General features: G+C 38.1%; 1 protein-coding gene and 1 long non-coding RNA gene across 3 annotated transcripts; both read right to left on the bottom strand.

The window, feature by feature from the left end:
* Positions 1–7,175: 7,175 nt before the first annotated feature.
* LOC141280729 (uncharacterized) lies at positions 7,176–9,942 on the bottom strand. Its single transcript, XR_012335056.1, has 3 exons — positions 8,559–9,942; positions 8,136–8,372; positions 7,176–7,949 (listed from the first exon to the last, which is right to left on the bottom strand). It is a non-coding gene; the product is annotated as an uncharacterized lncRNA (long non-coding RNA).
* A 4,554-nt stretch (positions 9,943–14,496) lies between these two features.
* pdrg1 (p53 and DNA-damage regulated 1) lies at positions 14,497–16,860 on the bottom strand. 2 transcript variants are annotated; one of them, XM_065273013.2, is made up of 5 exons: positions 16,359–16,860; positions 16,218–16,290; positions 15,945–16,019; positions 15,804–15,859; positions 14,497–15,609 (listed from the first exon to the last, which is right to left on the bottom strand). In XM_065273013.2, exons 1-5 carry the CDS (start codon positions 16,614–16,616, stop codon positions 15,571–15,573), a joined length of 501 nt encoding a protein of 166 aa, XP_065129085.1. In that variant the 5' UTR covers positions 16,617–16,860; the 3' UTR covers positions 14,497–15,570. The 2 variants fall into 2 exon arrangements, with proteins under 2 accessions (XP_065129085.1, XP_065129084.1); XM_065273012.1 differs by having other exon boundaries at positions 15,779–15,859; positions 16,359–16,505.
* Between the last annotated feature and the right edge of the window lie 228 nt (positions 16,861–17,088).

Genomic DNA, 17,088 nt, shown 5'->3' with positions numbered 1-17,088 from the left:
AAAAAAACACTCGCGTCTGGAGATACTGACACACATCCGCAAGTAAATAAGGATTTATATGTCAGACATCGATCCCGTCACACTGACGAAGCACACACACTCGCGTCTGTCTGGAGATTTAGGCGCGAGTAAACAAGTATGTGAGGTGTGCAATCGCATCTTTTATAATGATACCACAAAGCGCTTCAAATATGAGGCATTGTGTGTTTGTGTGTGCGTTTGGACGTCGATAGAGTCACACTCGCGTCTGGAGATAACTTTAGTTACAGTCACGAGTAAACAAGTAGATGTCATGTTTCCAGCACTCGGATTAAAACTCAACACAGCAGTGAATGGCTGCAGCCGACCCCAGAGTGTTAAAGTCATCTAATATCCATGTGTGTACATGTGTATTTATGATAAATGTAACAAGGTACGCATTGTCAAAATAAAAGGTTTCTTGAACATGTTATTCCAGTGTGTGTTTCTTGTCTTGCGAGTGCTCGTCATATTTATTGATGTAAAAAAATAAATAAAAAGTTTGTTGTTTTGGTCGTTCCGTTTCTGGACGGACAGTTTTTATGAGAGTCTCTCCTTCTCAACATACGTTATCACCCAGTGGCCCCAGTGTGTCTGAACAGCGATGGTGTTCAGAGGACCGTACTGTTTCTAAATATTAGTGTTGCTAAAATAAATGTAATTCAGCCCACATTGACAAAAAGTAAAAGGGGTTATTTTAGATTTTAGGTAGAGCACCAGAGCCTATTTTAGGGCAGACACTGCAGGATCTAAAAGTTTGTAACATTACAAATTTATTTAATGAAATATTCAGTACGTATATATTTAAGCAATGAACTGTACCAAAACCAACGGTGGTCGATCTTTAGACTAAAGTCTATTTATTTTAAACTAAATAAATGTTGAAACATTTTCATGAACAGTATTCTGTTCATGACATCAAAGATCGGTCTCAGATGGTTACAATAGAGAACATACGCGGATGCGTGCACATATCTGTCGTTTTAAGAGAAACATTTTATCTAATTTCTGGTATAGAGCAATAAGCACATGCACTCACATATCTATGGTTTTAAAAACAAACTTTTTAAAGTTTAAGACATTTTGACCCCATTTTCTGGTTTTGTATCCACTGTGGATCCCAACCTCTAAGTGTATATTATACAACAAACGCAATTCTGTCCGCATTTTAGTTTTAGAACGCCTCTGATTTAAACATGTGGGGTTTTTAAAATGAAGCGCCCATGTGTCTTTTATGACAAAAGCTATTCGATCTTAATTTTTGTTTTTAACATCCAAAGGTTCTTATACACAATCCAGAAATAAACATTTAGGTGTGTATGAGTAAGTTTATATCTAATGTCACATGAGCAGCACAGAGTCGCGCTTGTGTCTGTGTGTGCATCCTGTCTGTTTATGTGTGTGCGTGTTTATGCGCCCGTGTCTTTGGGAGGTGTGTGTGTGTGTGTGTGTGTGTGTGTGTGTGTGTGTACTTGGTTGTGTGTGTGTGTGTGTGTGTGTGTGTGTGTGTGTGTGTGTGTGTGTGTGTGTGTGTGGTTGTGTGTGTGTGTCTAGTTGTGTGTGTTTGTGCTATTGAGTGAGTTTTGTGAGACAGATAGACTGAGAGAGATTGAGAGATGATGTAATGTATTTGTATGAATTAGAGTTGACAGTTAGAATTTGAAAATTAACACTCAGCCTAAACATTCTATGACTGTAAGTCTATGGGACTTTTTTGGGATGTTTGATCGGACGGTTTAGGAGAACCGTAAGTCCGATCCCTTAGAAAAGATATAGCACACCTCCTCAGATCAGACTGAAGGTCTGTGCAAAGTTTGGTGGCAGTAGCTTAAAAGCTCTAGGAGGAGTTAGAGTTAGAAATTTTAGTCTCAGAAGAAAAGAAGAGGGAATAATAATAAGTTTAAGTGCAACAACAGTATGCTGGCTTTCTCAAGCCAACATAAATATAACTAGATATTAAAGTTTGAAGACAAACTTTATGTTGGCTTGAAAAAGCGTAGCCTGAACGTTTAAAACGGTTTGACAGAAGTTTAGTTTAGTAGGCTATCTGGCAGTTAGTATGTTTAAGTATGAAGGTAGCATGATTTAGCATGAAGCTAGTATGAAGCTAACATGATTAGCATGAAGCTAGCATGAAGCTAGCATGATTAGCATGATTCTAACATGATTAGCATGAAGCTAACATGATTAGCATGAAGCTAGCATGAAGCTAACATGATTAGCATGATTCTAACATGATTAGCATGAAGCTAACATAATTAACATGAAGCTAGCATGAAGCTAACATAATTAACATGAAGCTAGCATGAAACTAGCAAGATTAGCATGAAGCTAGCATGATTAGCATGAAGCTAGCATGATTAGCATGAAGCTAACATAATTAACATGAAGCTAGCATGAAGCTAACATAATTAACATGAAGCTAGCATGAAACTAGCAAGATTAGCATGAAGCTAGCATGATGCTAGCATGATTAGCATGATTCTAACATGATTAGCATGAAGCTAACATAATTAACATGAAGCTAGCATGAAGCTAACATAATTAACATGAAGCTAGCATGCAACTAGCAAGATTAGCATGAAGCTAGCATGATGCTAGCATTATTAGCATGAAGCTAGCATGATTAGCATGAAGCTAGCATGAGGCTAGCATGATTAGCATGAAGCTAGCATGATAAGCATGAAGTTAGCATGAAGTTAGCATGAAGCTAGCATGATTTAACGTGAAATTAGCATGATTAGCATGAAGCTAGCACTATTTAGCGTGCAGCCAGAGATGGGCATAAATACATGGAAATGTATTTCAAATACAAATACAAAATACTGTGTGGAAAAATGTATTTAAATACAAATACAGTATTTTGTGTATTATGTGAAATTGGTGATTCAGTGCAAGTATCCCTATTATGCTGAAATCTATCTGGGTCTATTTCTGAATGCCAAAAAGCATTTAGATGTGTGCAACTGCTTAGAAACTTTCGTTTTATTTTACATGCCTCATTGTTTGAGTTATCTTTGTTATGACAACTTGACATAAACCAATACAACACAACTTGTTATAAATCATAAACAATAATTATCAAACTTAAGAAACTACCTAGCTTTGTGGGTTAACATTACATTAAACTGTGATTTTAATGTCATTAAGTGTTAATATTTTGTCAAATATTATTAATACCCGGTCAAATAAACATTATGAACTGAAGAATATTCATGATGCTGTTATAAAACTATTTTACAGAGTATTAACACTTAATGACATTTTAATGACATATTCAATTTGTATCACTGGTAAAAAGTGGTCAGTTATGTTGTCTTGGTAATGTCAAGTTGTCATAACAAAGACATCTCAAACAATGTCATCTTTGCAATAAAAATGACATAATTGAACAAATGACACTTAATGACAGTAGTCATAAACATAAAATCTCTTTCATATGACACGTCTCATGTCAGCCTTATGAACACCCATTCAAGTAAAGTGATGTTTTATAAAAACATCATAAAAACTTTTTCATGTGTCGTCAAAATGACCCACAACCTAATCAGGTGAAGAAATCCACGTATTTACAAATTTCTCACGAGACGAGTGTTTGACAAATTATTTGGCAAACTACTTCCCCTCATCGCTGCTTTTTGATGGTTTTGAGAACAATTACTCACGAGTCGCCCTCTGTCATTTACAGAATTATACAACGGAGAGCACGTCAAGCATAAAAGCCTTGTAGGTTTACTGAGGAGCCCGCAGGTTCAGCAAGTTCACGCCATACAGTAGAGCCATGCGAATTGCAAAAGTGTAAACAAGGCTTCAACTGCACAAAGATAAAAAGAAATCAGCAACTGTGTGCTAATTCCACCACTTGCCGCGTCATGTGTGAAAGGGCCTTTATAGTAAAACACCACCGTTTTTCAATATTTTACTATGTTCTAACCTCAACTTAGATGAATGAATACATACCCATCTTTTTTCAATATGTGGACTTCATCTTTGCACAGCGTGTCATGAATGTGTTAGCATTTAGCCTAGTCCCATTTATTCCTTAGGATCTAAACAGGGAAGAATTTAGAAGCCACCAAACACTTACATGTTTTCCCTATTTAAAGACATGAGTAGTTACACGAGTAAGTATGGTGGCACAAAATAAAACGTGGTGATTTTTAAGTGGATAAAAATGAGAACTATATTGTATGGCAGAAGAGCACTTAGTTTGCAGCACTTCGACCTCTGGCTCAGTAACATCATCACTCCTGTTAAGATGTTACTGCGCGCTGAGGTCGAAATGCTGCAAACTAAGTGCTCTTTCTCCATGCATTGGAAAAAGATAGTTATAGTATGTATTAATTTGTCTAAGTTGAGGTAAGAGCATAGTAAAATATTGAAAAATGGTGGTTTTCCTTTAAGTCAAAAGTGTAGGCATGTTTGTCAGCGTTTCACACTCTCTCAGTCGTGCATTTAACTGCCTGCCAATGTGCAAGTGTGAATTAGAATTTTCTTTCGCGACAGTTATAATAACACAAATCACATCACGCCCAATAACGCAATCGCCCTTCCTTTTTTCCCACTCCAACATTAAATTTATTGCCCACTAAAAGCTGCACATATATAGCTATTTGCTTACCTGAACTCTGGTGTCTGGTCTGAACTAGTTGATGCATGAAAACAGCGCCCTGACTGGTTGACTGGCTCAAAGTATTTTGAGTTTTTAAAAAATACAAAAATACTCATCTTAAATGTATTTAAATACAAATTACATTTCATTTTTTTCAAAGGCTTTAAAATACAAAATACTATTTTGTATTTCAAATACGTATTTTAAATACATGTATTTGAAATACTGCCCATCCCTGCGTGCAGCTTACAAGATTTAACATGAAGTTAGCATGAAGTTAGCAAGATTTATTATGAAATTAGCATAAAGCTAGCATGAAACTAGCATGAAGCTAGTATGACTTAGCATGGAGCTAGCATGAAGCTAACATGACCCAAAGACCAAACCCCCACGTCTCTAAGATGTTCAGATCCAGAGATATAAGGCTTTGTTTATTATGTTGCTAGGGTGCTCAAATTGGTTGCTAGGGGCGTGGTTTAATACCTCAGTAGGAATCCTAAGAGACTGATTGGATGCCTGAGTAAAATGAGCCCACCCCTATGTCTCTATGACACTCTGGTGCAAAGATATCCATCTGGGCTTTTTATAATGGTAGTCTATGGGAGATGTTGCTAGGGTACCCAAAATTGTTGCTAGGGGCGTGACTTAATAGCTCTGGGGCATTCCTAAGAGACTGATTGGATGACTGAGTAAAATGAGCCAACCCCCGTGTCTCTACGACACTCTAAAGTGAAGATATTCCATCTGGGACGCTTTTATTCCCTTATATGGGCATGTTTCCTGCCCCATTATAAGTCAATGGGAAATTTTGGGGGCCTCTTACACCCCAGGGGTACAGCTTACCCCCCATTGTGATGTATGTTCTTACAGAGCCTGTCAGCCTCCTTAAATGTGTAAGGGCCTCTTTAAACAGAAACAGTGAAGCATTGAACACCCTGTTGTGATGACTCAATAGTTGCAACTACGATAGCTGAGAGGCCATGCTTTGTGTCCTTTTTTAAATGTTTCCAGAGCCTGATGAAAGAGAACATTAAACTTGAAAGCACTGTGCGAGCTGTCTCTTTAGTACCGTGTGGTTTATTTACATGTTGCTGCTGATTGGACTGCAGTTCTGACACACCCACCAAACAAGAGAAAACATATCTCAAACCCTGTTGCACATCGGTGCACACCGTTTCCTGGAAACATGTCGTTCAACCCGGAAACCGTAGCAAAACGTTACGCACCGTTTTGAACTTAGACGTTTATGCAACCGGCAACTGGAGCACGTTTAAGTTAGTCATGATTTTTTTCTTCAAGACTGATCATAACTGTTTAAAGTTACATAGAAAGGTAGATTGGTCTAATTTAAATCCAAATAATAAGACTGATTAGCCCTAACTTATTGCTAGTTATTACACGGCTCTCTGGAATGCTTGATTCTGATTGGTCAGTTGAGACATTTGCAGGTTAGTTCTTTTCAAATAATAAACGCTCCAAAGTAATAATGCATAGCCGGACTACTTGTATGTTTAAAATCCCTCTGCACCAACAAAGATTAGGCTACTGTTTGGCGCCATCTTGTGTCAAACACTGGACAACAACAATTCAAAACATCAAAAAAAAAAATCAAAACATTTAAACAGTGGATAGAAGAACGAACAACGACCAGACACAGAGAGCTTACTGAGACTGAACTTAACAAAATAGAGCATGACACACAAAAAAAATACAGAATGGGCATTAAAACTTCTCAAAGACTGGCTAAAACAGAAAAAATGGAGACAGACAAGTATGAAGCAGAGGATCTTAATAAGGTATTACGATCATTTTATGCATCTGTGCAAAGTTTCGCGGAAGGATAAAAATGTTAATTTAAAACAAATATGCCAATAAAATGTTTCAAATTCATATTCATGTCCGGTTTTTTTCTTATGTGACAAGTAGCCGTGTAATAAGCGGGATAATGTAGAGGCAGCCGGTAGTTATCGGGAAATAAGCCCCTTCAGTGTGATACAAATCTGATCACACTGTCGGGGCTTATTTCCCGATAACTACCGGCTGCCTCTACATTATCCCTTATTTAGTCAGACTCATTCTTAAGACACAGTATTAACTTCACGGCTATGTTTATGCAGTGGTGTAAAGTAACAAATTACAAATACTCTCATTACTGTTACTGAGTTTTTTTTTTTTCAGGAATTGTACTTTATGAAGTAATTTTAAAACAGTGTACCTTTACTTGTACTCGAGTACATTTTTAGTTCTGTATCTGTACTTTTACTCCACTATTTTCTCTCAACCTGCTGTCACTACATTTTCTGCTTATTTTTTCCTGTCAGTGATTCTTGTCCAGTGATTTGTAAACCAGTAGAGATTTTGGACTATCGTCTCGGTTACGCACCCACGTCACTTTGCTGTGCGTGTGGCCAGGAAAACTTAACGTTTGTACACATATTTAAGTGCCGCAGTTTTAAAACAAGTGATTTTAAGCTATTGAAACAGGATTGAAACACAACAGTGCTATGTGCGCATGCCTTTTCTGTGTGAGAGGAGCACGTGTCACCACCAGGGGCTGGCTATGTAGACTAAAGCCACGCCCCTTCTCAACTCCCACCTCGAGGAGGTCCCCAAAGCCAACCCAATGATCAGACAAACACGGAACCAGGTAAGTAAAATATAAAACAAGCTTTATTGAGTTTAAATATTTAAAAGAACTGGGGAATGGGGAAGGGGGAATTAAAACTAATGGGCTTCTTCTCCTCCCTCCAGGGAGACTGCAACCACGGGCAGACAGGGCAAGGGCAACAGGGATGCAGCCCACTGTAAGCCGGGGGAAAGGGGAAACGTCAGGCTCCGGCCTGGACCCTGCTAACCGTGGCGCCCTCCTTCTTCCTTCCTGGAGGCAGAACAAATTCAGGGTGACTGGTAAGGAGATTTTCCGCTGTCTGCGTACCTTTCCTCTGTTCGGCAGGGGGTCCTCGCCCCGCGTGCCTTCACGTTCCCCGTCGTCCGTTCGCCCTCGTTCTCCTTGTTTCCCACGGGCAGTCACTGCGACACAAAGGCACTATTACTTGGACTTGGACTTCGAGTATTTCTCACCGGCTCTGCTGTTTACAGCTCTCTGGGTAGGTATCACGTTACACAGTCTGTTCTCCGATTATTCACTCTCGTTCTCCTTTCTCTCCACAGGTGGACACTAGGACACAAAGACACTGTTACTTGGACTTCGAGTATCTCTCACCGGCTCTGCTGTTTACAGCTCTCTGGGTAGGTATCACGTTCACAGCCTGTTCTTCAGTTATTCACTCTCGTTCGCCTTTCTCTCCACAGGTGGCCACTAGGACACAAAGACACTGTTACTTGGACTTCGAGTATTTCTCACCGGCTCTGCTGTTTACAGCTCTCTGGGTAGGTATCACGTTCACAGTCTGTTCTTCAATTATTCACTCTCGTTCTCCTTTCTCTCCACAGGTGGCCACTAGGACACAAAGACACTGTTACTTGGACTTCGAGTATTTCTCACCGGCTCTGCTGTTTACAGCTCTCTGGGTAGGTATCACGTTCACAGTCTGTTCTTCAATTATTCACTCTCGTTCTCCTCTCTCTCCACAGGTGGCCACTAGGACACAAAGACACTGTTACTTGGACTTCGAGTATTTCTCACCGGCTCTGCTGTTTACAGTTCTCTGGGTAGGTATCACGTTCACAGTCTGCTCTTCAATTATTCACTCTCGTTCTCCTTTCTCTCCACAGGTGGCCACTAGGACACAAAGACACTGTTACTTGGACTTCGAGTATTTCTCACCGGCTCTGCTGTTTACAGCTCCCTGGGTAGGTATCACGTTCACAGTCTGTTCTTCAATTATTCACTCTCGTTCTCCTCTCTCTCCACAGGTGGCCACTAGGACACAAAGACACTGTTACTTGGACTTCGAGTATTTCTCACCGGCTCTGCTGTTTACAGCTCTCTGGGTAGGTATGGTTTCCTCCGTAGGTCAGCAGAGGGGCGAAGGTCACACACCACCTCACCGGGTCGAGCGCTGCCCTATCTCCACTGCCCGTAGGGTGATCCAATCCTGGACAGGGGCGCCCCTTTGTAGAGACCGCGGGGGCGGCGGACCCTTTCGCCTCTGACTCTGCGACAAAGACAGACACAGGTAAGTTTGCACCACGAATATTTCCAATATTGTACTCACAGTCACTGACAGCTCTTGATCTGCGTCCCTTCGCACTCCGAAACAGCACACTGCGTATGGTAGCAGTAATTTCTGAGGTCGTTAGCCTCTCCGTCCTCTGCCCAGTAGAAGAAATGGATGATGCGGGGCTTCGTCTAACAAGACACACAGCAACCCACAGCAAATACACAGCACCACTCCAACGTGAAAAGCTTATTAATTGCAAAGTCTCACACACCACACTATAAGTGCAACACAACAAGGGAAACGCCCGGTGTCCTCCACTGCGCTTGGGCTGAGATAGGGGCGATGGAAATACGACCAAAATAAAGTCTCGTTGCTGTGGCTGTTTGGATTTACACTTCTAACGGCTCGCCCACCACACTATTGTAGGGGTAGGGCCGCCCTCCTTCTCCTGGAGGTTTCCAACGGTTACACAGGTTAATTTCTGCAAGTTACTCCACACCAAAAAGGTATACTCACAGCGGATAGCCTTTGTTTACGTTGTACAACAAGGTCAATTTTCTTCCTGCTTTACTCCTTCAAAAGTACTGGTTAGACCAAGGTTCCTTTTTACCCATAGGATTTTCCGTTTACTCCAGCAGGTCCACCGTAAACTACAACGAGAGAGGGAGAGAGAGAGAAATACAGACAGCCACCACGTCTAACAATGAGCACAGCTCCGTCCCTCAGCACACACTACGACCCCCAACTGTGATCTAACTGGGCTTTTTATACTCCTCCCTGTACTCCAGTTGTCCAATTGCCCGGCGATCTCTTTAACTAGGCACAGCTGTGCCCAATCGGCTGATTACAGCCTTCGCGAAGCTGCCGGATGTCCGGTGTTTCTGTTCTCCGGTCTGGACGGAAACATCCGGGCGGAACCAAACTTCCTCAACTTTTGGTTCCGCCCTGAAAGATCGTCACCTTGTGACACACGCACGTCGCGTATCCGCTGCTCATTAAGCTCGTGAGCATTTTTGTCGCTTTTTTGGCCTTTAAAACACATATGCGTCAAAATTTCCTCATGAACATGACCATTTAGAGCTCAAGAGAAAGAGGGCATGTAACTAATTTATTTAGCTGACGCTTTTATCCAAAGCGACTTACAATTGCTAAGAGGTCACACACCTCTGGAGCAACTAGGGGTTAAGTGTCTTTCTCAGGGAAACAATGGCGTGTTTATGGGTAGCACTTATGAAGGTATATTTGGTGCAAAACAACTCCACACCTGTGACAGTGGAATTTGTATGTGTAGAGATTATCCACACATGTGTATCAGTAAACTTGAAGTCGCTGAGGAGGAGATGCAAACTTGTAGATTTTTTTTCTTTCCCTCAAATACAACACAACAGTTACACATTCACAAATCCTTCAGTGCAGCTGCACAAATCCCATTTTACAAATCACAGATTAAGAAACTCACAAGTTCACATTTTTTGCTACAATTGATGCAGTAAATATGGTGCATAACCTACTTGAACGCCTGCATCAAATAATGTGAAGTCACACACAAATTTTGTACATTTGCAAAATCAGTTTGTGCATCTGTGCGATGAGACTTGCATGTGTGTACAATTTATTTTTCACAAATATTTTTTTAATATTTTCTAGCCCAAACACAAGTACATAAATACAACTGCTTGAATCTGCTGCTACGAGTTTCAAATACTCTTTTTCGTGTGCTCTCTCTTCTGCACCAAATATCTCGAGATAAATGGTGCGAAAGTGATTTGTATACCTGTAGGCTTTGGCGAGCACTGTTCAGCACTGCCCACCAGGTGGCGCCCCCGACACTCACTGAAGCAGAGTTTATTAATTACCACCAATGTTTCAGCAAAGTAAATCATCTTTATCAAGGTATTATTTTCACCAAGTGGAGAACAATATAAATGGGAGTGCTAATTATACACACATGAAGGTAATTACATACAATACTCCAATGATTCATTAGTAAACAAAATATAAGTTTCATAAATTTCAAACCACCAATATAAGTAGATTAAAAAAATACAAGCAGCAAATACACACATTTTAACTTTAAATAAGATACCAAATGATGTAAGTCCCATTCATTTTTAATATCATAATAACAATAAAAACAACCCAAATCAAAATCTACTTTTAAATCATGTGTGCCAATGTTTACTTTTAATATACCTAAAAGGCCTTCTGTCCAAGTAAAAATTGGTCAAAGTCACCTCACCTTCTAGATGGAAATCCCCTCTCAATTCCTATATACAATAATGAAGTAATAGGATGATTAAGTTCAACAAAATGCAGTGCTAATGCCAGGTTCATATTTCTGCATATTATTGCACTCTGATGTTTTGCGATGTGTTTTTTATACTCTCTGTTTGTTTTTCCTACATATGATTTACCACAGTGACATGTTATCAAATAAATAAGCTTGTATTTGTTTGGGGGTGAATCCCAAAGATATTTCCATATCATTAAGATTCTTAATAAAATCATTTGGTCCCTTATATATTATTTTTAGACTTTATATATTACATTTGACCTTAAGGAAGACTTTTCTTCAATGTTAACGGATGATAACTGTCACAGGAAGGCAAGACATGGCAAGATGAGTGGATCCAAATGCAGTTTTTAAGTGTATTAAATCCAAAAAAGGTAAAGGAGCACAGGCAAGAACACGAACAGTAACACATGACAGGAAACAACCAACATAAAACAACGGCTGACAAACAGGCAATCAACAGGCAGTTGACAGAACAGAAACCATTAATTACTATGGAAACAGATGGGCAGTGGGTGGAGTATGAATTAATGTCCATAATTAATGTCCATGGCAACAAAAAAGGGGGCGGGGCAACAAAGGAATAAGAGGGAAATAGGGCAGACACAGACAGGACTCTTGACCTTGGCCGTACCCACCATCGAGGTCCGGACTGTTTTAGTGAGTATCATAGTAAACTACTGATAATGTCTTAATATGTCTTCCGAATGTAAACATTTTATTACATTCTGTCTTAAAGTCTAAAAAACAGTACCTGTCGAAGTCATTTAAGTTACTTAAATAACAAAAGAAGAGAAAATCACTCACTGGTCCTGACTGTAACTTCGTAAAAAAAGATTCATCCATATTTAATTTTAAATAAATATCTTTTTTTGCCAACAATCCTTAATGTTGAGCTCTGCTCTTTGAAGTAAGTTGGTTTATTATTGGTTTATTATGCAAGTTCAGCCTTGCATTATGTTTGTATCTTACAGTTAGTATAATGCATGTAATGAATTCAGGGCAAGAAGAATATTGATCTAATATGGGGTAATGTGAAGTATTATAATAATTACATATCGTTTTCTTTCATGGGATATGGACCCCCTAAAGTAGCCTTGGCCACCCCATTTATAAAATTCTAGTTCTGCCACTGCAATATTGATGTTGTATTTCAGCATATTAAGTGTATAATAAGTGTGTGCATATTGTGAATGAATTTAATAAACAAATTCTTGATAGCCTTTAGTTAATTCACTAAACTGATCCTATATTCAGTTAGCTTATGTTTACTTAACTGACAGTGCCCAGGATGGTAACATAATTATTTCAATGTCTTACTAATAAACAACACAAGTCTTGCGCATACTGACATGGTTTGAAATCTATAGTTATTCGATTCTTTGGTTTTCTGATGTGTTAGAAGTCATATATGTAGAGCAGAGAAATAAGAATTTTTTTCCTGGCGTGCATGCCCTAAAAAAATACATATGGACCTCGGTATTTATAAAATCCTGCGTACGGCCCTGCTCACGACAATAAGAATCCACTCTCAATAGTGTATTACGAGCTGTAGGTTTTTTAATCGGATCCCTATATAAACAATTACGAGCTATCCACAAGTCTAAAAAGCTGATTTGATTTGGGTTAGCATCCAAAGTAAATGTTAAGAAATCAGAACAACTGTTTATTTAATAATAAAAAGAATTTAGTTGTTCAGTAACCCGATTCAAAAAGCCAGAAATAATCATCCAAATTAGTATATTAGAAGAAAAAGCATGATTTAAATACATATATTTTTCTTCAAAAAAAGGTTATTTTGCAAAAGAAATCACAAACGTTCTTTCCATGGCCCCACCTCCTGTTTGAATTAAAAATTAGTCTGAAAAATAAAATAATTTGTTTTATGATATTAAAAATGAATGGGACTTACATCATTTGGTATCTTATTTAAATGTAGGCCTATGTGTGTATTTGCTGCTTGTATTTTTTAATCTACTTATATTGATGGTTTGAAATTTATGGAACTTATATTTTGTTTACTAATGAATCATTGGAGTATTGTATGTAATTACCTTCATTTGTGTATAATTAGCACTCCCATTTATATTGTTCTCCACTTGGTGAAAATAATACCTTGATAAAGGCGATTTACTTTGCTGAAACATTGGTGGTAATTAATAAACTCTGCTTCAGTGAGTGTCGGGGGCGCCACCTGGTGGGCAGTGCTGAACAGTGCTTGCCAAAGCCTACAGGTATACAAATCACTTTCGCACCACTCTAAAAAGAGTATTTGAAACTCGTAGCAGCAGATTCAAGCAGTTGTATTTATGTACTTGTGTTTGGGCTAGAAAATATAAAAAAAATAAAAAAATATTTGTGAAAAATAAATTGTACACACATGCAAGTCTCATCGCACAGATGCACAAACTGATTTTGCAAATGTACAAAATTTGTGTGTGACATCACATTATTTGATGCAGGCGTTCAAGTAGGTTATGCACCATATTTACTGCATCAATTGTAGCAAAAAATGTGAACTTGTGAGTTTCTTAATCTGTGATTTGTAAAATGGGATTTGTGCAGCTGCACTGAAGGATTTGTGAATGTGTAACTGTTGTGTTGTATTTGAGGGAAAGAAAAAAAATCTACAAGTTTGCATCTCGTCCTCTGCGACTTCAAGTTTACTGATACACATGTGTGGATAATCTCTACAAATACAAATTCCACTGTCACAGGTGTGCAGTTGTTTTGCACCAAATATACCTTCATAGCACTTTATAATAATGTTCATTAGTTAACATAAGTTAATGTATAAACTAACATGAACAAACCATGAGCAATACATTTGTTACAGTATTTATTAATCTTTGTTAATGTTAGTTAATAGAAATAAAGCTGTTCATTGTTTGTTCATGTTATTTCACAGTGCATTATAACTAACGTTAACCAAATTTAAAGTATTAATAATTGTTGAAATTAACATCAATAAAGATGAATAAATGCTGTATAAGTGCAGTTCATCATTAGTTCACGTTAACTAATGTAGTTAACTAATGAACATTATTGTAAAGTGTTACCTGTTTATGCAACCGGCCACAGGTGTCTGTCAGTGCTTTCCAAACTGTGGTCCGCTGCCTCCTAGTGGACTGTTACGGTATTACAGTTGAGCCGTGGCTTTGTCTAAATCAAAATGTTAAGAGTATTAAATCAAAATCTTTTAAATGTTCTACATGTATTTGCACTCTTTATATGTGTTTATATTTTATGTTATTATTTTGTCTAAATTGGGTTTGTGTCATCCTCTATGTTATAGAGAAACAATTCTATGTTCACCTAACACAAAAACTCAAATTAAAGTGATGGATATTTATTAAGTGTGTTGTGGTGACTGCCAGTCAGTCACTCACAGAGGTTGTGGGCAAATGCTGTTTGACTCGTGTACCAATAACAATGTCCATATTGTCACGTTCACGTTTTATATTTTGTTTATTCACATATGGTTTAAATATTAAAGAGAGTTTACAAAGTATACAAATCTTACATATGGCTTTCCATTGCCCTTCCAATCTCAAGGTCAAAACTGGTATGCTCATTACCCGCACCTGTGCAGCATTTCCTCTTTACCCATTTTATACATATTCCAATCTCAACACTCCACCTAGTGTACAAAATCAGAATAACCCCATATATGGCTCTTACACACCGGGCCCTAATTGTAAAATGGCAGGCAGACATTACAATTTGGACTACAACAAACACACGGATTGTACAGATTACAATCACAATGTAAAGATTAGCTGGCCAATCACACACAGCGCTTTTCAAATCAATGAGTTTTGTACAAAATCTGTGCGTTTCAGGAAGAGAGGGAAATCTGGAGCTACAAAAATCTACGGCATGTGGAAAACAATGTGTCTTTTTAACCATAAACCATGCAAACACATTGTATTATACCAAATACACAAAATAACGTTGTTTTTTTAGCAATGAAATAGGTGAACTTTTAAAACATTAATTTTAACATATATCAGTGCTATTGTTTTGTCTCAAGATGCATACCACCAGTATTGTGTTTTGTAAGGTTTGCTTGTAAAAACTACATAAATGTCCTAAAATAACTAAGACCTAGTCCTGGATTGACCTAAACACTGTCGGGAAACTGCCCCATGGGCTTTAATTTTTCAGTAACTGCTTAAAAGCTTAATAATAAAAAATTGTGCACATAATCATATGAGTTACATGTTATTGTAATTTGTAACAACCATCAAAATACCTTTTGCATTATAATTTCTCTTTTTAATTTTTCCAGTTTATATTGCATAATCAACACATAAAAACCACATAAGACTGAATGATGGCCAAGCCTTTGTGAGCTTTCAATATAATTTTGAAATTAGGAAACAAATAAACATATACATGTACATCAAGTACCCTGTTGCATAAAATCTGCAAAAAAAAACTGAGAGTTTGTGAACACTGCACAGTCTGAAGTGCATGTCATTTTCTAATGAGACTCTTGATTGATTTCATTTCATCACTGTTCAGAGGAGAAAGGCTGTATCCTCGGAGTTCAGGCTTACCTGTTAAGAAAACATTTTATAAAACAGTGTAGATTCTAGACATCTACTAATATAAATAAACAATAAACTAACATGTTGGAAAGCAGTAGGGAGCAACAATGGACATAATATAAAGATTATATAAAGATTTTCTACATGATAAAGACACAGGCTTAAGATGAGGCTCTACCTTGTAACACATTTAAACGATTTACTTTTGCCTTTAGACATTTGCGGAGATCATTTATTTCTTTGTCAAGCTGCTCCTGGTCTGTATGGAAGAAATAGAGGACCAGTAAACACAGAAAGTACATAAATAATTCAATTTAATCATATTGTTAAAAATACATACTTGCCTTTAAGAATCATGGATGTGCTATTTTCTTGGGAGAATTTGATGAACATATTTCCAAAACACACCTTAACATTTTCTAGATTAAAATATTATATTGCATTAAAAATGGTCACCGCTGAGTGCAAATTCCGAAGGAATGAAATACAGTTAGCATCTGACTACAAGGACACAAAACAATTCACATAATGCAAATGCATATTCATAAATATGTGATGTAGATATTCTAAGTGCACAGAACAGTCCTTATGAAAAGTACAACATAGTTTAGACTTGCCGTTTGTTGAATGGTTTCGTAAAGCATTGAGTGCTTCTCGGTTCCTGTTTCTACGCAGATCCAGATCCACAATCTGTAAACATTATCAAATTAAACTCTTGTCTCCCAGCATGATTTTTTTAAAATCATTAAACTCATCACCTGTTGTCTGTCTGCAAGTATATCTTCTGCAGCCACTTCTACCTCTGTCAGATACTCCAATACACGCTGCGCACTCTCATCCATGCTTGCTGCTGTGTGTATGTGTGCTTTACAATAACAAGTCCGACTGAACGTGGAAACAAGTTCTGCTATATTTCCGTTCCGCCTTACTTTGAGCGCTTTGCCCCGTTGCTGCGGTAAGTACGTCAACAATTGACTGGCTTTTTTGGTAAGTATGGAGTAATAATATAAATGCATGGTATGCAGGGTATGGCAGTCGTCGCCATACCCTGAAATCCAGACAAAACAACAGAAATAAACAGTTTCATTATGATGCTAATTAAAGATCATTTAAAATATTTTAGTAGAACAGTTCTGAACAATGCTACGTTCCTAATAGTACTAGAGGTGCTTCTCAATGGTTCCTCCGCCATCATTTCTTTAATTGCACTGCGAGGAGTTAGGAGGCTTTCTGAGGAGTCATAAGCAATGACAAAGAGTATAGAAGCCCAAGAGGCGAAACTCTGTTGTGTTATGGGTAACAGTCTGTAGATGGCGCTGCGGAGCCACGGCCGCCATTATGGACTGAAAGCTGCTGAAATCGTTAGCGCGCCTCACAACTGTTCCGCACTCTTCTATTCTATGTCAGTGCCTCTTCTCTCACAAAAAGAAAAAAATACAACAAAACTTCTCATACACAAATGCTCACACAAAAGATGGTGGTGTCTGA

This window comes from Paramisgurnus dabryanus, chromosome 14, assembly GCF_030506205.2.
Source record: "Paramisgurnus dabryanus chromosome 14, PD_genome_1.1, whole genome shotgun sequence".
Lineage (NCBI taxonomy): Eukaryota > Metazoa > Chordata > Actinopteri > Cypriniformes > Cobitidae > Paramisgurnus > Paramisgurnus dabryanus.
The sequence above is the reverse complement of the archived record's forward strand: the minus strand, read 5'-3'. Positions and strand labels throughout refer to the sequence as shown.